This window comes from Micromesistius poutassou (genome assembly GCF_964030765.1).
Source record: "Micromesistius poutassou genome assembly, chromosome: 24".
In the NCBI taxonomy this organism is placed as follows: Eukaryota; Metazoa; Chordata; class Actinopteri; order Gadiformes; family Gadidae; genus Micromesistius; species Micromesistius poutassou.
In genome coordinates, this window is record NC_140294.1 from 3,136,816 (window position 1) to 3,160,824 (window position 24,009).

Sequence of the window (24,009 nt, forward strand, 5' to 3'; positions counted from 1 at the left end):
TTGTTGTCTTTGGGAAGGAGACTGCTTCTAGTGTGTAACCCCCCAACCGCTGGCACAAGGGGTAATCAATACACCCTACTGAGTGAATCAATGGCTGATGCAGCAGCATTCATGTACATGCCAAACCGTTTTGGGATGTTCTTTCCAATGTTCCACATTGGAAAAAGGTTCTGAAGCTTTTCATGCTCAATAGATATGAGGACTTCTTGTGTACTTCTACAGTGCCAGAACGGAAACAGTAGTCTTCTTCTCTTTCCCATTGTCCTCCATGATGACTGGGGTTTGTTATCTTGAATGAAGGGCTGTATGTGCATTATTGTTGTGTTGCTATGAGCTTAAGGAGGCTGTCGTTTGGCTTCCTTCCAATAGTCCTTTTGGGGGCTCCTCTGGTAGCTCAGTGCTGTGTTCCAATATCCATACTGTCCGTACTTACTATACTTAGTTTGAGTACGTAGGGTGTTCCAATTAAGTATGGGGCGAAAAGAAGTGTACTGAAACTTACTTAGCTAGGTAGAGGAAGAGGCGGCGCCAGGCTGAGCCAACGTCTGTGCATTTTCCACATAGCCTGCATTAATGGAGTCATTTTGTCGTTTTTAGAGCTTTTATAGCTTTTTATATCTGCTAGGCGTAAAGAGTTCACCGTTCAAAGCGGGATGTTTATAGTGGGGGACGAGCCGATCGTGATTTCCGGTCAGTGCACCATGGAGTATTCGATTTGGAACACTGACATCTGAAAATCTGCACACTCACTGAGTGCGGATAGTGTACTCATGGAAGTATGGATATTGGAACACAGCACTGGTGTAAATTCTATAAAGTCCATCATCAGGTGATTGAATGGAGCAGTTGGTGCTCAATTCAGCCTATGGTACACTAAGCACATACTACACACCTTTGAACAAACTTTTTTGACTTATTATTTACTTTGGTTTACTTTGGTAAACCCATGTTGTAGTGTGCTCCTCCTCCTTTTGACATGTGGACTCTCGAATGTGTCAACTTAAGATAAGGTGTGCCAACTTAAAATAAGGGAAAAGCCAGGCCGGTAAGCATGGCTTGCCGTCGGGAGCGCACCAAAAACCATCTACTTTAGCAGCCAACACGCTTTGATGTTGCTGCTTCTTTTTAACTGGAAAAAGGCGTGTTCCAACAGGAGAGTTATTACCTTCTACTCTAAATAGCGTATGGCTTGTGTAATATGCATGGATACAATGTCTGGTGCGATACTTTCCGTACACTGCTCTTCTTCCCTTCCGGGGCCTGGACACGCCTCCACCTCTCCCTCTGCTTCACTCCCCTCACCCGCTGTCCTCTGTAGTGCCTATTCCCACGCCTCTTCCTTGGTTATTTCTGAAACCGAACCGAAGTTCCTTCTCTGGGACTCCGCTCTGCCTCTGCCTTCTCCTTGGCATCATGGAGGGCCAGAGCTCTGGTCTCGTTGGTCCTGCTGGACTGTCTCTTTGTGTTGTCCAGTTGTCGTTGCCCAACAGACCACCCTGTAGCTCTTTCCCTAACTATTTAAGTCGGATGACCTGATCTTCTTTTATTCTACGTATTGTTCGTACATGATGTTGCCCACACTTTGCTACCTGTTGCATACCACCTAAAAGTGCATATGACAAAAGTGCATATATTATTCTAAATGTACCATGCATTTGCATTTCACTTAAAGTTAGCATGACTGATTGAAAAACTCAAACCTCAGTTTTACCCCTGTCTTTATCCTCCATACAATGTCCTGCTGTGCTACCTGATGCGCATCACCTAAAAGTTGATATGACTTAAACAAAAAAGTAAACACAGTTTACCAATACTATTATATATACTACTAAAAGTTTTTTAGGTGGAAATGTAACAACGTTTTGGCTCACACCACTACCTTGGTCGGAACAATGAACGAAAAGCGTGCAGAAATACCAAAATGCACACTCGCTCCAAACCACAACCCTTTCCAACCACTCTGATTAAGTATTGAAATGCCTCATAACAGTAGCGTAGCCAGGATTTTTCAACAGGGTGGACTTTTGCGAAGTAGGGTGGGCCACTATTTTTTACATTACATTTTTTTTATTTCGATATAGGCAGTACAGCAATTTTCCCAAGATTAAACAACACGTGACTTCATCACAGATCAGACGATTAACCCCCAGGGGGAATTAAAGGCATCATCCATGCATGTCTGTACAGCCTGAACCCAAAACATTGATTCTGAAGAAGGAACTTCTGTTAACAAAGAAGGCTATTGAGTTCATTTCTGGGATTTTCGGGGATTTTCAATTCGGTGCGTGCGTGTGTGCTGAATGTGAGTGTGAGTGCAGTGTGCGAGCAAGCGACAGAGAGAAAGAGAGAGAGATGAACTCGGAGCTAAATCCGTCCTGGTGGCCACTGAATTGGGAGGAACAGAGGGAGGGTTGGAGAGGGAGAGAGATGCCCATCACCAGCCTGAATCAGCAGTGATGGGTCGAGCTGCAGAGGTTCGATCACTTTGAGAATTTTGCGAGATATGTCAGCTGCACTCATGTCTTCAGTCGCAACACAACCCACTGCCTGTTTAATTATTCCCCGGTGAATATACAGAATGCAGACTGCTACAAGCTCACGTTTTGCCTGGTCTTCATATTAATCGGCGATCAACAGATAGAATGTTTTGTTGTTTTCATTTAACACACTCAATTTCATGCAGCAGCAGAGCTGCGGCAGCCTCCAGCAAGTCGTTTTGGGTGTCTGGGCTCAGAACACTGCGGCCGCCTATCTTTACCCAATCAGAATATTAAAAATTAACAAAAAGAGCATTTCTGTAAATATTTGTAACATAATGATACTTTATTGATACACAATTTATCACACACATTTGTGTGACATTTTAATATGGGCTATTTTTTTTTTCAAACTGCCAAATTTTGCACATCTGATAGGGTGGGCCAGCAGCCAATCATAGTGGCACTGGCCCACGTTGGCCCTAATGTGGCTACGTGCCTGCCTCATAATGTACCAGGCAAATAAAATGTCTCCCAACTCAGTGCAGTGCAATGAACAGTAGCAATTGATGGTGACAGTAGATTACTTCCAAAAACCACCCGAAACCATACCACAAGAGTGGCTGATTACGTTACAGACAAGATGACCAGGGGCTATCTGGTGAAAGGGGGAACACGCAGAAGATGGCCTTTGAATGTATTCTACAACATGCTTGACCTCTCTGGTATCAATGCACATTCTGCACAATCAGGAAAAACATTCCAGAGAGATACGTTTATTTTTACTGCTGATAAGGTTAATGGTTACTGGTCGCAGATCAAAAGGCAGCCAGGGCAACCAGTGTCACGGAAACGGCCTGCGTGCCCTATGCTCATGGGCGTCAGTTTGGTTTGAAATGTGCTGGGGACAGAGACGCATTCGAAAGTGCATTTTCAGAAGTGCTGGGTACAATGAGGATGCAATCTTTTTTTTCTCTTTAATGCAGGTAATGAAAGGTTCTGAAAGACGGCATACGCATGTAGCTTACTAATGAATAAAAGGGTGTCATCCCCGGGTCCTATGTTACCCACTTTGTATGTGACCGGGGAGCGAATATTTTTTTTGTAGGTGGAATCCGGAAGAATCATGAATATTAGGGTTACGGTTATGGTTAGGGTTAGGGTTAGGGTGAGGGTTACGGTTATGGTTAGGGTTAGGTTTAGGGTGAGGAGTCAGTGTGTGAGTTTGCCTGACAGGCTGCCTGTCCAATCCTAGTGCTTGAGGCGGAACCTTTTCCGGATTCCGCCTACGAAAAATACAGTCGCGATCGGGGAACATAGGACCCGGGGAACATAGGTGCGCTCCCAATAAAAGGTATACAAAAAACTGATGTCTGACACGTTTTATGAAGAAAGCGTTTCCAAAAAGCATTGGACATATTCTATGACCCACTATTGTGGCTTTTCCACCGACAGTGGAAAGCTACCAACACAAACAAAGAGGAGCTAGGAAAGCAAATTAACTACGTGTTTAAGTTGTGAAGGGGCAAACGTGTGGCTACACACAGCACTACAGATGTCGAAACAGATTGAAAAAGCAAAAGATATTTGTTGCACAGCTGAACACTGTATCATCATCATGAGCTGGCTGTTCTCAATTCACAACACGCATCCATCCAATCTACATCAGGCATTCTGACCAAAACTCATGCACGCCCCACCACAGTTATTCCACTAATTACTCCACTATCGTCATCTCCACTACCCAACACTGTATGAACGCAAACCATGGATAAGTTAGGCTACTTGGTGGCTATGGCTAACTTCAATCGAGTTAAAACAGCCGACCACTTGAGTGCAAAAAAACACAAAACACCTCACCACAGTACCAGCAAATCTTAAGCAATAAATATCGCATCTTACCTTTATTTATGTGGCAGTGGCCTGCAGATGCATCCCCTGGTGTAGCCTGCCACATCCATTTAGTTCAACAGGTGATCGCTCTCTATGTCCATGGTACAACCAAACTGCTCTGGTGCTTTTTACCTTCATGTAGTCAGGCTAAAACTACTTGATTGTCTGATGCCTCATCATTGCATCCCAGCCAAAGAGTATTGGTATTAATACCTCATTCATTGTCCAAGCCAGGCTGGCAGCTCATACAAAAATAAGAAAGGGATAATCTATAGAACGCCGGTCATTATCGGGGAAATAAGCCCCGACAGGGCGGACAGGGCGAACCGGACACCGCGCGATGCGAAGGTGTCTCGCCCTGAAGGGGCTTGTTCTCAGGCCCGGCGATTGCCATTGGCAAACTAGGCGATTGCCTAGGGCGGCAAAATGTGTTGGGGGCGCCCAAATGAAACATGTCTATTAAACATGAACATCCTAGGGCGCGCACCCCCCGTCAACAATCCCGATCGCGCGCCCCCCCCCGTCAACAATCCCAATCGCGTGCCCCCCCGTCAACAACCACCCCGCCCCGTCAACAATCCCGATCGCGCCTTTTTTGTGTGTCTTTTTACAATTCATTTGTTATTACCATTCGTAGTGTTGATCAGCAGAGAAATAGTCCGCCAAAGACGTTGACGTTGCTTAGCAACCAAATACGCTGGGGTTGATAAGTTACCGGACTACTTGCAGAGTGATACAAGAGACGTGAATCACAGCCACTTTCCTTGACAGCGGACATTATGCAACGGTCAATTATCGAAAAATAATTCACCACTGCAAGTCGGGAAGGACCATGTAAGTGAACAGCGCATTCCACAGCACTGAGAAGAGCCGTGTAATAATCCATAATAATTAAACTCAAGTTTTTTGTCTTTTTAAGTGGTGGGTACAAAATTAATCTTGACGAAAACTGGTGGGGACTCGTCCCCAGCGTAACTGACGCCTATGCCTATGCTAGGTGTTCTATGCTGTATATTATAAAACGGGTGGCTTAAATCAAGCGATCTGATTGGTTCCTAACTGTTGTATAATGAGTGTATACACACAGCTATGACACCCATTCTGTTTACGGAGTTCCGTATCACTCTGTGCCTAACTTGAACTGTTGTTTATTTATATATAAAAGCAATAGCATAGTTCACTGAAGCCTAAAAATATGTTGATTGCTGGAGAGGGTGGAAATGTTAAATGTAAAGCAATAGGCACACGGTGAGTGAACTCGATAGTAGGCTAAATTGCCGGCAAACCAAGCTACCATCTCTAGCCTTCTCTCTGAAGGACGCTACAGTGTGTTGCATAGCAACCACCGTACACTTTGCAGGCAGCCAGGAGGGACTACATTTTTGTATTCGTTAAAAAAATGCTTTTCCGACTTTCTCGTTTTTTCAAAATTGAGGGTGTCTATGACTTTCATTTCACCATACTTAGGTAACCGTGAGTGAAATGTTCTCATTATACCACAGTCATTATACCACAGTTAAGGGGTCGCCGTCCCTCTGCTGTGCGTCGGGACGGACAACGCCCCTTAACTGTGGTATAATGAGAACATTCCACAGCCTGTCGTGATCTATTGCTTAATTATATGCTGCATGTTCTATGCTGTGTATTCAATGCTTTGTGTTCTATATTATGTTCTGTACTGTGTGATCTATGCAGTAGTTTCTTTGATGTGTACATTATATGCTATGCTGCATGCTCCGTTAAATACGTGCTATGCATTATGTGTTTTAACGTCGTGCTCCATGTCTCTCTTGTAAAACATGAGCTAAAAGTTAATGAGACAAACTGTGAGACCAACATATGATTAAAGTTGATTCAAATGGAGTGGGTGCAAAGCAGTGTCATATTCCCCATGGTACACACTGCTTTGCACCAATGTTTAATGGAATATATTCTGTCAATGTTATTGTCATTTTATGAAACGTATTGATCCCTGCTTTGTTAAGTTTAGACACAAATGGACTGGACTCTCTGATAAGCTGTTAAAAAATCTTGCATTTAGTCCTGTCCAGCAAATAGTGGTAGGTCATGTAGGAGATGTTTTTATCCATAGCCACTATTGTGAATACAGATACAGGTAACTGGAAATATCTTCCTATATTCAGAAATGTTGATATGTTTAGAAAATGTTCTTAAAATATTCCTCAATGTGCATCCTGTTACTCCTTTTAAAGGGAGTATGTTAAGGATCTTTACATACCTAAATCTCTTTAAATAACCATTGAATGAAGAGGTTGAAATTTCAGTTAAAATGCCTCCCCAAATCTCCATTACACAGAACAGCCTGTGTGGGCCGATTTGGATTATATTTGAACCAGATCGGTTTTGCTGGAAAACAGGTGAAATGTCTGTAGTGTCTATAAGTGCCTATAAGTGCATACCTCTATGTTCACGTTCACTGACACATAGTACCTTAAAAGGTGCTGTCGGTAAGAGCAATTATTTAAATAGCTTATTTTAGAAGTGTCATAGCCTTTTGTCAGCTATTAGTGAGTGAAGTGTACTGTGAGAATAACGGCTCTGCTTAAAGGGACACTTCACCCATTTGCATTAAGCTGTATCGTTAGAAACGTCAGAAAAGTCATATTTTTGAATCGTCCTGCATCATTGGAGCTCTATATCTAAATAATATAATATGTAGACATCTATAATTTAATATATAATATATATATAATACAAAAGCTGTGTGTGCCTGGATGATATTATGAATAAACGACTGCGTCGGGTTCTCCGACGTCTCTGGTCCTTGCACATCAATCTGAAGTCGTGGTTCAATCTGGACTTAGAGAGTCAAAGCCAAAGTTGCTTTCTCCAATTCTTTCTCCACCATGGCCGAGAATCAGTACCCGGGTCTTATTTTGCTAACCCGCACCCGGCCGTACCCGTGTTGGCTGGTGTTGGCGTGCTGCTTTATATTGCTGTGCAAAAAAAGCACATCATCCACACGGTTTTAGTTGACTCCTCCTCTACTGAATAACATATCCAGCACCGGAAAAGTCTCGCTCGCCATCGCAAAACCCGCCACCGACCTGCTGTGTTCAGCTGTCCGACCCGACTCGCACCCATGTCCGACACAGTACATTATTTTTCACCCGTTTTATCCAAATTGTGCAGGCCATGCAGGACTCTGGCCGAGATAACCCCCACTACGAGTCTTTACTTGTTGTGGAAGTACCAGAGACGTCCAAGAACCCGATGCAGTCTTTATTTCATAATATCATCCGAAGGCGCACACAGCTTTTGGCTGTGATATTATATATTATATTATATTATATAGATACCTATATATTATATATTATTATATTATTTAGATATAGAGCTCCGGGAGACCGCAAAGGGCAACAATCACCTTCTCCTCCTGCTCCATTCACTCTGGACTGCAGGGAGTGAACGCTGATTGGCTGTTATGTTACGTCTCTCAGGGAGTGAACGCTGATTGGCTGTTATGTTACGTCCCTCAGGGAGTGAACGCTGATTGGCTGTTATGTTACGTCCCTCAGGGAGTGAACGCTGATTGGCATTGTGGGAGTTGTCGTCTTCAATCCACAAACGCCAAAAAGTCTGCCTTTTCTCGGTCAAGAAGGCACCAAATTAGAAATTTATGTTACTATTTGACTAAATATATGACCCACTTTCAATACAGATTCATGTCTCCACCGGGGAAATTCTCCTTTAATTGCGCCTGCTTCTGCATGAGCCCATTTAGATTTCAGTCCAAGGCAGATTTCAGACAAAAAGAGGCATCTCTTCCCTGATCGGTTAATCAAATCCATCTTGCCTGTCAATCACATGATCGCAAAAAACATAATAGCTCCACCACAGGTGCTTGAGAGAAACCTTCTCAATTGTGGAGAAATGTAGGGAGGAAGGCTGCAGAGGGGGAGGGTGTATTTGTCTGGCTCTCTTGTGATCTTTTTCAGATCCCTCTCTTTATAAATCTGTAATCTAACCCAAAGTGGCCAGACGACATTGCGGGTTACCATTCCTCGGTCGCTCTGTGTTATCTTCAATCGATTGGTCTGCTCGAATCATGTTCCAGTGAGGTGGAGATGATTGCTCAAATCTATGCAATGTGAAAGGCAGAGCGCAACAGCTGGTGAACCAGCAACATGCAGCTTAATTGGCTGTGGTGTGAAGAGTCTCACAGCCACATGTTTTGAATGACGCTCATCCGACCTGAGTAACTGTTAAGGCGAGCAAACGTGGCGACAGGGCGCGCTTCCAAATTTTGACTGTTTTGGTGGCATACGCTCTCACGATTTAATCTGTTCAAAATCCAAATATAATTTTGAGAATTTGTGTCAATAACAAAATAATTGTTTTGAAGCAAACCTTTTTCTTTCAGTTAAACATGACTTTCATTCGTGACTTAAGTGACTTAATTGTATTAGCATGTCTTTGCAATAGTAAGTGTTATTGATAATAATCCATTATTATTCCTCACTGTGAGTGAGGGCTGGCACTACCATTGCTCTTCTGTAGGGCTGTTCCTGGGGGAATGCATAATTGTGGTTTAGGGGATTATTGGTGAATGCTTTAAATATGCAGTGTATGCATATTACACTGCATTCTGTGTATGCATTCTGAGCTGTAAACTTGTGGCCATTTGGTCACTTATGGAAATACAATGTCCATGAGTTGAAGTTGAATTTTCATTTTATTTAAGCATTCATTGTCAGTAAGCTTGCTTGCCAAATGTAACAGCAATTTTTGAAGGTTATCTTGATTGCGGGATAAAATTCATTTAATATACTTAATTTTTCTCTACATAATAATAATAATACATTAAATTTGCAGGCGCCTTTCTCGGCACTCAAGGACGTCGTACAAAGATACACAAAAGTCATTAAAAATAAAAAACAATAAGATAAAGAAAAAGTAATAACCAGTGGTGGGCCGTCAGGGCCAGCAGGGCCTTCTCTGCTGGCCCTGTCAAAATCTAAATAATATATTTTTTTTTTTTATTACATTAATGTGTGTCTGAACGCATCTTAATTCCATATTTCTTTCAGTACATTACAATATAATTCCAGAAGGAAAACGGTTCTTTTTGTAGGGCTGAGCTCAGCTGAATAACACATCACAGCTACATGGACCAGCGGGGCCAGCACTAGAAGTATTGCTAGCCTTCTGCTGAAGCTACCACCTCCCATTGGATAATAAATTTGACTGACATGTGTCATCAGCCAATCAAATGTTGATGTGTAGTGATAGAACGCCCCCAGGGCCCAGCAATATGCCGGTGCTGGCCCCCGGTGATGTCATCAGGGAAGTTTGAAACGTTGGCGGGTAGTGAGAGAGAGTTGATATGAATTACTATGGCCAGCGCCTTCACACCACCTAGCGATCCTGTTTCTGATCTCCTTCGTTTGCCTTTTTCAAGGCGATCGTTTGGAGAGAAGACAGAGTTAATTTCAAGCGTTCTTTCTCAACTCTCAAGAGCATTAAAACGTACTCGTGGAGTCGCGGAATGCAACCGGACAGACCCGACTCTCTAGCATCTATTGCCATCGAGAAGGAGCTGCTCATTAAACTAAAACAGGACGCCCGACTGCATGAGGTCATTTAAAGTTTTTTGTTTTTTTAAATATATTGCTGGAATTTGGGCAGTAGGCTAAACGGTAATGCTGTGTTTCAGTGATGCCGCTTAATAAGTAGGCCTATGTTAAATGAACCCGTTCTCAACTACTCGTGGGCTGGAGGCCGTGCACTTGTAATATTGTCGCTATACTTAATTGAATCCATTGAGGTTGAAGTTGCGAAAGCATCCGGTGAACAATATAACAATAACTCTGAAAACTTGTTTTTGTGTCGTGTGTGTGATGTGCAATCTGGTTGCGGAGTGACATAATAAAAGATCTGATGGTGATGCTGCTTAAGTCTAGCTGCGGTAAAGCACAAGTCTAGCTGCGGTAAAGCACAGTGGTGTGCATGTGCGCTGTTGTTGAAGATCATCTGTCTTGTTAGTGTGGCATAGTGTGATGCACATATGGCTTTGTTGGCTGTATCGGCACCTAATATGATATTTGTGGGCATGTCTGTGGGGGGGGGGGGGGGGCGTTGTTGGGTGTTGGAGTTTGTTACTGAAGGCCCTGAACCCCACGGTACGCTACTGGTAATAACAATAGTAAGAGACATAGCAATAGGCATCAGATGGAATAGACAGTTTTGAACCAATGTGTTTTGAGTTGTGATTTGAAATGGGGGAAATACATCTACCTTTTATTCAAAATCCGCTCTCTTTCAATAACGAATATCTCCATTTATTATTGGTTCTCCTCCCATTTTGGTGGGGGCTCCTAAATTTTTTCTGCACATATATTCTATAAATCCTTTTGTACACCTAATATAAGGGACGATGTAGAAGTCTGCACACACATCCAGTTAAAGCGATGTCAACCAAAACAACTCTGCAGGGGAAAGACATGTGTTTATTCATTAATCACCAACACATTCATTCATCAACACCCCCAACGAGTGTGTGTGCCTTGATAGACATGTTTATTTCAATCAGAGCCGCTCTCTGATTGCCATGGAATGTTCATTAATTGTCCATGAAGGATCAGTATCACAACGAGTTGACACTAAATAACCTCTGCATGTGGATAACAATAATTGTCTCAGATGTGTTGCACATGACGAGAACGGTGACAAACAAATGAATTCCCTCTGTGTCCCTTGACATCCCTTCATGTGTCCCTGGGACTTACACCAATTCCACCTTTAGCAAAGCAAATCATTTGTAGTTAATAACAGTACATCAATTGATAACCCATGCATATTTTAACTTGAATGGCAGGAAATCAAGCTTTATCAACTATTACTTTATATGTTATTAGCAGCGGCCCCCCAATAGTAATGGTGCTCTCCAGGGAGAGAGGACTACTAGGAATACTGATAGGACCATTATGGTCCTTGGGGGCTTTACCAAGGGCGACTTAACTCACAAACACCCCAAATATAAATTGTTAATTAAATGGCTGACCAGGTAGGAGAACACTTTAGATCATCATTACAGCACCGTCAGAGGTCATTAGGTAGTCCCTCCCTGGCTCCGAGGCCATCCGACCACTCTGCTATTAATCCGATCCCAGCATACAGGCAGAAACTACAACTTTCTAAACCATGTGTGGTGAGATCAGAATTGATGCCGCATAGAAACCATGATAAGACAGACTGGGACTTTATTAGGACTGCCTCCAACAGCCTGGAAGCACACAGTGGTTATGATGTATGGGACATACATCAGCTTCTGTGAGGACAGCCTTTTACAAGCACGCACCACCAGGGTGAGTTATAACAATGACCCCTGCAGGGCAGCTGGGCTGGACACTGTCTCCCCTTCTATTTAATCACTGTTCACACCAGCAGTGTTCAAGGACATCTACAACACCTCACTCATCCAATGCATCCTACCTGCCGGCCTCAAAACAACTACCGTCATCGCCTTACAACCATTCATTCACACATTCACACACCGACGACGGAGTGAACCGTGCAAGGCGACAGGGACACCTTAACACTCAGCTAGGAGGAGCCGGGATCGAACCAGCAACCTTCAGGTTACCAGTCAATTCGCTCTTGCTGAGCTTCTTGCCGCCCTGCCGTCTGTGGTCACGATGACCTTTGAGTGCCTCTTGCTGACCCCCCCTCAAGCCTCACTCACCCCCTTCTTGACCCACTACGGTTCCCCTACGGAGCCAATACGTCTGTAGATGACGTAGTCAACATGGGACTCTTCATCTCCCAGCACCTAGGCCCAGTCCCATTTCTCTCCCCTTAACAAGAACACTTTGAGTGCCCTTAGCTGCAAGTCAGCTACCGAGCTGGCTAGCGTTGAAGGGTTGATTTTAAGGGAAAAACAGCACTCCCCCTTGCTCCCTTAAGTATTGGGACACCCTACCCCTTCGCAGGAACGTGCAAAATCTAGGGTTAGGGCTCAAATCTAGGGGAAGGGGGAGAATTGGGACAGGGCGCTAGACTCACGCTGCATCTACCAGGATCATGTTTGCGGACTCTGGCTTCGCATTCAACACCATCGTCTCCACTCTTCTCCAGGACATATTATCCAAGCAGGAGGAATACTAGCTTCCTGACTGACAGGAAGCAGCATGCATCGTCCAGCAAAGCGCTCCGGTCTATCAAGACCAAAACCTTGAAGCCACCTGAATAGTTCACAAACAAGCCCGCTGCCTCTCACTAACTCTGAGACTTCCACTTCCCCCCCCCACCCCCCATCCCACCCTGTCACTCCCACATAATCGGACACACACAAACCGACACACACACTGATGTTCCAGCACGACGAACAACTCTGTGTAAAACCTGCCTTGTAAGATAAACATGTGCTATATAAATGTATACACATACAAACATAAATATAGATTTTTATGCATTTATTCTAACTATAGTGAACGCTACAATATACAGTGTAATCTAACCATTCAGGCGCCCATTCTGCTGGACACTTTAGTTAGCTTTGAACATGCACTTGATTTGTTGTGTCGTACACTTAAGGGCTGATTATGGTCCCACGGTCACGCAACGCAAGGGGGTTACGGACCCCAGAGGTCCTTGCATCCACCGCAAGGGCCTGACATGCGGTTCCCAAAAATTGTAACCTTCCGTCGAGGTGACGCAGCCGCAATGGCTGTGATTGGTCTGCTCACTAAAACCCGACGCAGAACCATAAAGGTCCACGACTGCATCAAAGCGTCTTGCATTGCGTGAACGCGGGACCATAATAAGCCGTTTATGTTGTCTCTTCTCTTATTGCACTATGGTCCTTGAACACAAACACAGTTCCTATCCGAAAAATAAGAATTTGAATTGAATAGATATCCTGAATTCATGTACACTCTGTATTTGTAGGGAGCAAGGCTACTTTTGTTTTGTAATGAAAGCAGCCTGTTCTTATTAGCAGCTCTTTCCAGCTCTTGTCATATGAATGAGGGTTTATTTTGAAATATGTGTTGGGGAGGCGGCTCCTGCAAGGGTAGCCATGTGGCTGCAAAATGATGGTTAAGTGGCACAATCTGGTCGTAAACCTCTCTGCAGGAACTACGGCTGCTTGACATTTACTGCTGTTGAGGTTTGTATACCTGCAATCTCTTATTTAACAACATTCTCCATGGGAAGGGTGCAGGTGCAGAAACCAATGTTAATTTGAAATGGGTGAAAATAAAACGATTTAAAAACATTATACTGCCCGAAGCTAAATGTTAGATGAACCATGTTTTTTTAGAACAAACCAAAAGAAGAGAGAGACAGTGTTTTGGCTAAAACAACCTCTATCTCAGAACTCTGCTGTAAAAATCTGAGTCTTTATCAACTGTAAACAGTAACCAGTTATCAGGTACAAGAATAGATGCCCTAGAAATGACCTAAACGGCGGTTTGTATATGTATACACCAACAAGCACGCACGCAAGCACACAGGCAGGCAGGCAGACACAGACACAGACACACACACACACACATACACAGACACACATATACTGCAGCAGCAGTAAAAACGAAGAAAGGGGAAATAAGACGGATTTTGGTGGTGGAAATAGCTGAAAATAAGAATTTTTTTCTTCAGGTTTACTCTAATGCCATAAAGTATGTCAGTAAGTAAATAAGCCGCTCTTGGATGGAAACTTGTACTGAATTGCTGTTAAATTGTTGTTTTCATTTCAAGGATGAAGTGGAATTTTCTCATCATCCCAGTTGCCTTTTAATGCAACAGCCTCAACCTGTATACGTTCTTAAAATCCTCAAACCTGTATTTCCATTTATATATAGATTTGTTTATTCAGGGGAAAAAGACTGAGCTCAAAGAGCTCTTTTACAGCAATGCCCAAATCCTACGCTGTGCCACAGTTTAAAACAACCCAACCTTTGGGGCTAACCAACGGAATAACAACCCGTCCCCCGACCCACCGAGCACACGTCTACTTCACAGGGTTGACACTCCATCGTCCCGCGCTGTGATGTCCACGCACACCTATAGCCGACGTGCTTCGTGCAGATGAGCCGCGTTGACGCTTAACAGCCCTGCTGGCTGGGCTGCTGCACCATATAAGGACACTAGAAAACAACGACCCCGGCATGTTCAGGTAGAGTCTAATTACTATCCACTCGCCTCATTACCATCTCTGTCTATTTATGCCTGTTGATGTCCACGGTGATTGGTGCCACTTGGAGTGCGGAGGGAGAGGCAGTGTATGGAATTAGCTTTGCTTATCCGCGGCATCTGTTGTGACCGTGAACACCTGCCGCCAGCCAACAGCATGCAGACGTTACTGTTTGACAGGTAAAGAAATCCAGGGGTGATGTATTCAAAACATGGCTTGGTCGGTGTGTTTTGTCACTCCGGCAGGTAGACAGAAAAACGTCCGGATGAAATGAAGACGCGATATGATAGACACCAGAGGGATGCTAGCTCCAGTGACAAGGATTAACGATGAGAATAAATGTGTGATTAAAAACTGATGAATAATAACAAATAAAAACAATAGTAAGAGACATAGTGATTGGCATCAGATGGACTGGGCAGTTTTAAACAGATGTGTTTTGAGTTGTGATTTGAAATGGGGGAATGGGGGAGTTGGGGTTGGTAATGAATTCCAGAGACGGGGAGCAGAGCGGCTGAATGCTCTGCGCCCCGCGGCGGTGAGATGGGCGGAGGGGACAGACAGGCGTATGGAGGAAGAGGATCTGAGGGAGCGGGAGGGAGTGGGAACATGGAGGAGGTCGGTCGAATGTCAGTGCCGGTAAAAACGGTGTTCATTTTAAACATCCCTAGTTGACACAGTGGATGAATCATGTCGTCGACTGCCTGAGTGCGTGCAGGAGTGTGGGGGCGTACCAGAGTTCCAGGTCTGGATTCTACCAGACTTAATCCTCATGTGAGCCCTTCTGGAGAGCACACCCTGATCGCTATAGGAACCCTGCTCCTCATACACACTCACATGTTTAGGGAAGAGTGTGTGTGTGTGTGTGTGTGTGTGTGTGTGTGTGTGTGTGTGTGTGTGTGTGTGTGTGTGTGTGTGTGTGTGGTTACATAGTGTTTCAGGAATGAAAAATTACATTTAATAGTTTAATGATACAATTAAATTATTCATTATTTTCAATTTGAAAATGCAAGCTTTTACCATTCATGATGTAAGCCCTTGATACGATCGTAACATCATTAATATGTTCTAATTACACCTATAACTGAAAATGTTCTGTGAGGAGGTTATTTAGGCTAGACTAGCATTAGAAGTATTACAATTAGAAGGCTTGCTTGTTTGTTCTAATTGAGCCCGTTTTTAAAGGGACATTTTCTTGAACCCCTTCAGAGACGCACAGAGAACAAACAAAAGAAAGACATCTGTAGTGGACCTTAAAGGTCCCATGACATGCCACCAGGTGTGGTGTGATTAGCCATTACAAGCCGTTTTGGAAATCTGCCCCTTATGACATCACAGGTGGGCGTGTCCACCTAGATGTCATAAGGGGCAGATTTCCAAAACGGCTTGTAACGGCTAATCACACCACACCTGGTGTCATGTCATGGGACCTTTAATATAGCACTGTTCTCTGAGGGCGTCAGGTGGTTCTGTCTGGCAGAGCATGGTATCACATGTGTCTGGGGTTCACTTCCCGCTGTGAACCATGCAATGCATTTGATTTTAAAGTGATTTTCAAATAAGAGCATCCATTATGTTGATTTCAATTAAGAAATTGTAGCAGTTCCCCCCCAAAAAATTGCCATGCAAACCAGACTTCAAAAGCCTTCGATATGTCACTTATAAATGTTCCGCAACATCAGGCACATTTTGTCATGTTTTAGATGATTGCTTCATTTAAATGTTTTGTCAGAAAGAGGTCGACCTATTTCCACACACTGTCACGCTTAAGTGACAGTGTAAACAACTCATTTGAAGCGTGTCGTGTTCTGCGACCGTGTGAGTGAATGAACAACAGATTTTCAAGCACATACAGACAGTTCCCCATCCACAAAGTAAACACGACAAGCTTCAAGGCGCCTCAGCAGCCATGCTGGTGGCCTCCAACGAACCAAAACGAACCCTAGAGCCAACGTCGACAAGTATTCAAGTATTCAGGAATTTGAGCTTAACATGTTAGCTGCCATAGAGTATAGAAGACAAATTACACATACACTAAAGGACATGGAATAAATAAACCTTTACAGTACTATTAATATATACCACTTATTACATATATATCATAATAATAAACCAACCATTTTCAGCGGCCAGCGGCCCCCAAATAGGCCATTGAGCTTGAGGGAGAGAGGACTACTAGGAATACTAATAGGACCGTTATGGTCCTTTTTCCTTGGGGACTTTACCAAGGGCGAATAAACTCACCAACACCACAAATAATACCATCCACTTGCAGGAGCCACTCACCGAAACACGAGTTGATGAAGCCGTACCACATGCAGCCGTGCCTCCCGTACAGCCAGCGCGCGCGCAGACTGGACGCGAAGCTGAGCGTGGTGCCGAACACGCACACGAGCATGTCGCTCACGCTGATGTTGAGCAGCAGCATGTTGACGGGCGTGCGCAGCGTCTTGAACTTACAGAACAGCACGAGCACCACCAGGTTGTTGAGGAAGCCGAACACCATGATGGAGCCCAGGAACACGGAGACCACCGTGTGCCCGGTGCGCGTCAGCCGCTCCTGCGGGCGGTCGCTCCACCTCAGCAGGTCCTCGTCGTCGCTCGCGTTGGAGACGACGCTCGCGTTCCCCACGTCGGGAAACATTCTGGGTGTTGTTTTGTTTGTTGTGTTTGTTTGTTGCTCGCTATGTTAGAGAGCCGCGTGCTTCATCTCGGCGCGTGGCGGACAGCTGCATCGTCAGGTGGTGTGCGGTGTCAGTATGGATGGGGCGCGCGAGCCGTCTCGACATGGCGCGCGGGATGGTGATGTTATCCCAGGAGTATTTCGGATCCCAGTGAAGTCCTCATGTCACTTTTTGTGTTTTGGAGAATAAAAACGTCTTTGGTTTAAACCTAGAAAGCGGTACTACCTGGTCGACGGCAGGCATCGGTAGCAGCACGTGGACCCCGTTTGGAGAGCGTTTCTCATCGCGCGCCAAGTGACGACCCCCCAGTTTGCTTTTTCCTCCTCACATTTCTTAAACATTTAAATTGTTCTAAATATATTACTTCACTCCGTGACTTAAAAAACACATCGAAATATCACAGATAGTGACTAATGACACAATCAAGAGTAAAAACAAAGTGTAAAAGTGTCAATGCCAAAAGTGGCTCGGTTCTGTCCAGAGGATAACAGTTCGTTCGCTATTTCCACGTTCAGACGGACTACCTGAACGGACGCTGCGTCCCCGGCTAACGGTTTATATACCGCCTCTTCAGAGGCGTGTGTAGGCCTACATGACGCACGTGCATGTAAGGATACTTTTCTTTTCTTTTTTTACTCAACGTGACAAACACACACCCTTCCCACCCCCGAGGTCTGCGCTGGATCCATATGTTAGAGAGGGTCTCTCTCTCTCTCTCTCTCTCTCTCTCTCTCTCTCTCTCTCTCTCTCTCTCTCTCTCTCTCTCTCTCTCTCTCTCTCTCTCTCTCTCTCTCTCTCTCTCTCTCTCTCTCTCTCTCTCTCTCGTGCTGCTGTCAGACTGTATGTATTCGGACGTGAAATAATGAGGCACGATTGATTGTGGATGCATGGCCAACGACACGTCGAGTCGTATTTACAAACCCCTTCATCACAATGACTCTAAATGAAGGAAGAGACCCGAAACGCACACATGCAATGAATAATAATCCCCAAATATAAAGAAACCAGGGGCGTAGAGCCGGAGTGCTAAACGAGAGGGATAAGCGCTCCAAGGCAGTGGGCTTGCGTTACAGATGTACTGTCACGACGTGACCAACGCAATGTGTTCAAACCAATGCGTGAGCAAAATCTGTTCAAACGATGTCAATATCGTGGATTAAACGCAACAATGAAAAATAAACAACTTTTAGATGAGGCCTGTAACTGAACGAGCGGTGCCTTCAGAAGAGCTGGGAGCGTTTTATTAGAAGAGGGTGTGTCGTAATCAATTGGAAATGTGTCGATTTCGTGCGCATGTATATCATACAGCTGTAGGTCTGCTGTACTTAAAATTGCACACTAATATTATAGTATTTATTTATCATGATTTTCAGAGTAGGACTGCTAATCTCGAGTTAATTCATTGGGTGTGGGGGGAGGGGCTGCTAGGTTGTGTGTGTGTGTGTGTGTGTGTGTGTGTGTGTGTGTGTGTGTGTGTGTGTGTGGTTGTGGTTGTGTGGGTCTGGGGGATGGCCCCTATTTTGCTTGTTTACCCGCCTCCCAAAATGCATCTGAACGGCCCCTGGCTAGCTTCTATTATGATGGGAAAGATTTTAATATTTTAGTGGAACCGGCCCTTTAACTGGCCCCGCTGAGGGTCCTCAGGTTGTGTAAGGGCGGGGGTCTTGGGGGTCCCTGAGGGCCAGCAGCCTGGGTGATACGGTACTTCAATTTAGAGCGCAGACTTCCTAATTCCTGTAAGCCCCAGCTCAGCCAAGCACTGGGAGACCTCACCGTCACGCGTCTAAACAAGACGGTTGTCAGCTCTGTCCCTCCTGCCCACTTCTTCTTCATATACACATACATATATACATACATACATACATACATACATACATACATACATACATACATACATATATCATACATACATACATACATACATACATATATATATATATCATACATACATACATACATACATGTATACAGTATACACATACAGACATACATATCTATAAACATATATATATATATATATATACATAAATATACACATACATACATATACACATACATACATACAGTACATACATATACACATACATACGTACATACATACATATACACATACATACGTACATACATACATATACACATACATACTGTGACAACCCGCTCCCCACCCGGGGGAACCGGGGGGTAGTGGTTGACGGGGTATACCGCCTTCACCCACCAGTCGGCAGCAGAGCGGGAGTCGGCACCCGGCGCAATCACCGAGATGCAACGCACCTGGCCGGGGGGGGGAAGAGTCGGCATAAAAGACAAGCATGGACGCACACCGGGGGGAACAAGAAGGACCAGCAAAGAGCCAGTAGATGTCAGAGAGTCTCACGGAGACCCCCGTTATTCTAGTATTCGCTTTGCATTACCTTGTACCCATTGAGCCGAATAAACGCCAGCTTCGGCTCACCCTGCAATCTGAGTGTGGTGCATTCCGTGTGTGTGTGAGTACCATTCGTGAACCGGGCTGCCACATATGGTGGAGAATGCGGGCACCGATCCCGCTACCTATCACACGGTAACGTACCCACTCAATCCATCATGCAGAACCCCGACGGCACCGCCGCTCCCTCTGTTGTTCAGAGACAACAACAGCTCCAGGCACAGGCTGCCGCGTTACAGCGGGAGACGGCGGAAAGTCTCGCTCTGCTCCGCGAAGCGGTGATCCGGCTCACGCAGCATGCCGTCCGCGACGCGGCGACCGCCGCGCCGACGGTCGCGCCGACAGCCGCTCCGACCAGCCGACTCACCAAGCTCGGACCGGACGACGATGTCGAGGCGTACCTGGAGGTATTTGAGAGGACCGCCCGGAGGGAGAACTGGCCGGCGGAACAGTGGGCCCACATCATCTCGCCCTTCCTCACCGGTCCCGCGCAACAGGCGAGCCAGGATCTACCACCCGAGGACGCCGAGCAGTATCCAGCGCTCAAGCAGGCCATACTGGCCTACTACGGGCACAACCTCGCGGCCCGCGCCCAACGGTTTCACGACTGGCGGTTCGACATCCACGGTGCAGTGCGGACCCAGATCGCCCAGCATGGTCGGCTAGTAAGGAGGTGGCTGACCACGGGTGAGGGACCCAGCCCGGTGGATCGGGTACTCATAGATAACACCGTTCGCCAGCTGCCGGCCGACGCCAGGAGGATCCTGGCCCACCACCATCCCGAGACGGTAGACGACTTGGTCCGGCAATTGGAGAACTGGCAGGTAGCCCAGCATCTCAGCGCCAGTCCCCGGACCAGCCTGCGGCCGACCGAGAACCGACGAGACCGGAGGGGACCCCTGACGGCGTCGCGGACACCACCACCGGAGCCGCCGATCGTGTCCCGGGAGGGTCGAGAAGGGAGACGATGCTACGCCTGCGGTCAGCCGGGGCATTTGGCACGAGACTGTCCCGGGGACAGAGACGTGTCGATGCCATCGGCATATGCGGACGAGGGTACGTACCGGCCCTGTATGTTGGCCACCTGTTGGGCACAGGGGGTAGCTGGGTCCCCGACCATCCCAGCACGGGTTATGACCCAGGACACACAGGCCCTCCTGGACACGGGGAGTGTGGTGACCCTCCTTCGTCCCGAACTAGCGGGGGGGAAGGGTGGGGAACCTATGGAGGTGGCCTGTGTACACGGGGATACCCGGACCTATGGGTCCTGCCACGTGGTCATACGGACCCCCTACGGGGTGTTCACAGCCCGGGCGGGGATCGTACCCCACCTGCCGGTACCCCTTCTTATCGGGAGGGATTGCCCGATTTTCCACAGACTCTGGGATCCGGAGCGGGAAAATCGGGTAAGGGGAGAGCCTGCTCGCCGAGCGAGGAGGAAGGGGCGGCCGGCGTATGGGGCCATCCGGATACCAGCGACCCAGGAGGAGTCATCGGCAGAGGACCCTGGGCCCGAAGGGGACGGACCCTCGCCACCGGGATCTCCAGCCCGCTCGGGAGGGCACGCTTCGGGACCACAGCGGCTCAGACCCGGCACCTCGGATACCCTGACGGCGCCAGACCTGGACGAACCACCCGAGGAAGCAGAGAGTTCTCCTCTCACCGAGTTTTCGGACTTCCTACCGGAGGGGGGGGTAGGAACCACTCGGCCGGGCCAGTTCGCGAGCGCCCAGCTGCAGGACGACGCCCTCAAACACGCCTGGAGCCATGTCCTCGCACACGACGGACAGACCCGGGACTCGGTGAGTTGCCTGCCACACCCACATTTTAGCACCAGGGGGGCTCTGCTATACCGGGTGGTGGAAAAGGACGGGGCGGTGACCGAGCAATTAGTGGTCCCTCGGACGTATGTCAGCAAGGTGCTGTATATGGCCCACACGCACCTCCTGGGAGCACACCTGGGCATGGACAAAACCCGGGATCGGGTCTTGGCGAGATTTTACTGGCCGGGGGTGAAGAGGGACGTAGAACGTTACTGCCAAACGTGCCCGGAGTGTCAGCGGGTAGCTCCTCGCTCCTCGGCTAGGAACCCGCTTATTCCCATGCCAATCATAGAGACTCCGTTTGACAGGATAGCTCTGGACATTGTGGGCCCCCTTCCCAAGACCAGCAGGGGACACCGGTACATCCTGGTGCTGGTAGACTATGCAACCCGATACCCTGAAGCCCTGCCCCTGCGCGCGGCCACCGCTAAGGCGGTAGCGAGGGAGCTCATGCTTCTGTTTAGCCGGGTGGGGATAGCACGGGAAGTACTGACGGACCAGGGGTCTTGTTTTATGTCTCGGGTCCTAAAAGAACTGCTCAGACTTCTCCAGGTCAAACAGCTCCGGACGTCGGTGTACCACCCCCAGACGGACGGCCTGGTGGAACGGTTTAATAAAACCTTAAAACAGATGCTGAAAAAGGCCATGGACGCAGATGGGAAGAACTGGGACCAGCTGTTGCCCCATGTACTGTTCGCGGTGCGGGAGGTGCCCCAGGCTTCTACGGGGTTCTCTCCGTTCGAGCTTCTGTACGGGAGGAGGCCTCGGGGAATCCTGGATCTCGCCAAGGAGACCTGGGAGAGTCAACCGTCACCCCACCGCACCGCGGTGGAACACGTCGAACAGGTGAGGGACCGAATGGCCCAGGTCTGGCCCATCGTCCGGGAACATCTCGGGCGTGCCCAGCAGGCCCAGGCGAGGGTCTACAATCGGGGAGCCCAGCTGCGCGTCTTCCGGCCTGGGGATCTGGTGCTGGTCCTGGTCCCGACGGCGGAGTGCAAGTTCTTGGCCAAATGGCAGGGGCCATACGAGGTGGTCGAGAAAGTTGGAGAGGTAAATTACCGAGTGCGTCAACCAGGGAGGCGTAAGCCTACCCAACTATACCATGTGAACATTTTGAAGCAGTGGAAGGGGGGAGGGGATCCGCCCGATCCGGCACCCCTGGGGTTGGTGGCCCGACGAGGAGTTCCGGTGGTCCCGGTAGGAGAGGACCTCAGCCCGGCCCAGAAGCAAGACCTCGCCGACCTGGTCCTGCAACACCAGGACGTCTTCTCCGAGCTCCCGGGTCGGACCACGGTGATCCAGCACGACATCCGGACGGCACCTGGAATAAAGGTGAGAGTCCCGCCCTACAGAGTCCCGGAGGCCAGACGGGCGGCGATCCAGGAGGAGGTGGCCCGGATGCTGCGGCTGCACGTCATCGAGGAGTCCCGCAGCGCCTGGTCCAGTCCAGTCGTCCTCGTACCCAAACCTGACGGGAGTTACAGGTTCTGTAATGACTTCCGACGGCTGAACGAGGTGTCCGACTTCGACGCCTATCCCATGCCAAGGGTGGACGAACTGATCGAGCGACTGGGACCGGCCCGGTATCTCAGCACCCTAGACTTGACCAAGGGATATTGGCAGGTACCCTTGACCAAGTCCGCCCGGGAGAAGACGGCGTTCGCGACCCCGGAGGGCCTGTTCCAGTACACCGTTCTCCCCTTCGGAGTCCATGGAGCCCCGGCGACCTTTCAACGCATGATGGACCAGATCCTGCGGCCGCACCGGGCCTACGCCGCCGCCTACATAGATGACATCATCATCCACAGCGACAGCTGGGATGTCCACATCCGACAGCTGAGGGCCGTACTGGGCGAGCTACGGAAGGCGGGGCTCACCGCCAATCCGGCCAAATGCCGCCTCGGGTTGGAGGAGACGGCCTACCTGGGCTATCAGGTGGGTCGGGGAAACGTCAGGCCCCAGGAGAGCAAGGTGGCTGCCATCAGGGACTGGCCCCGACCGACCTCCAAAAAACAGGTAAAGTCGTTCTTAGGGCTGGTCGGGTATTATCAGCGGTTTATACCCGGCTTCGCCACCCTGGCCAGCCCTATGAACGACCTGACCCGAAAGACATTGCCAGACCGGATCCGGTGGACGGAGGCGGCCGAGAAGGCCTTCGAGTCGCTCCGGGGAGCCTTGTGCTCCGAACCGGTGCTCATAACCCCAGACTTTACTTCTCCCCTCATAGTGCACACCGACGCCTCGGAGGTGGGGCTGGGGGGAGTCCTATCCCAGGTCCGGGCTGGAGAGGAGCACCCTGTCACGTATATCAGCCGGAAGCTCCTGCCCAATGAGAGGAATTACTCGACCGTGGAGAAAGAGGCCCTGGCCATCAAGTGGTCGCTGTCTAAACTCAGGTACTACCTCCTAGGTCGGGAGTTCACCTTGGTCACCGATCACGCCCCGCTGAAGTGGATGGCCGGCGCCAAGGACTCCAACGCCAGGGTGACGCGGTGGTTCCTGGCCCTCCAGGACTTCCGGTTCAAGGTGGACCACCGACCTGGCCGAG

General features: G+C 47.8%; 1 protein-coding gene across 1 annotated transcript in view; it reads right to left on the reverse strand.

The window, feature by feature from the left end:
• The window catches only part of tmtops2a (teleost multiple tissue opsin 2a), a gene marked incomplete at both ends in the record, with an annotated part of 29,173 nt that extends 12,003 nt beyond the window's left edge, over window positions 1-17,170 (reverse strand). The window contains one exon of the mRNA XM_084487980.1: window positions 16,813-17,170. Within this exon, the coding sequence (XP_084344106.1) occupies window positions 16,813-17,170 (358 nt within the window). The remainder of the gene's footprint in view (window positions 1-16,812) is intronic.
• Between the last annotated feature and the right edge of the window lie 6,839 nt (window positions 17,171-24,009).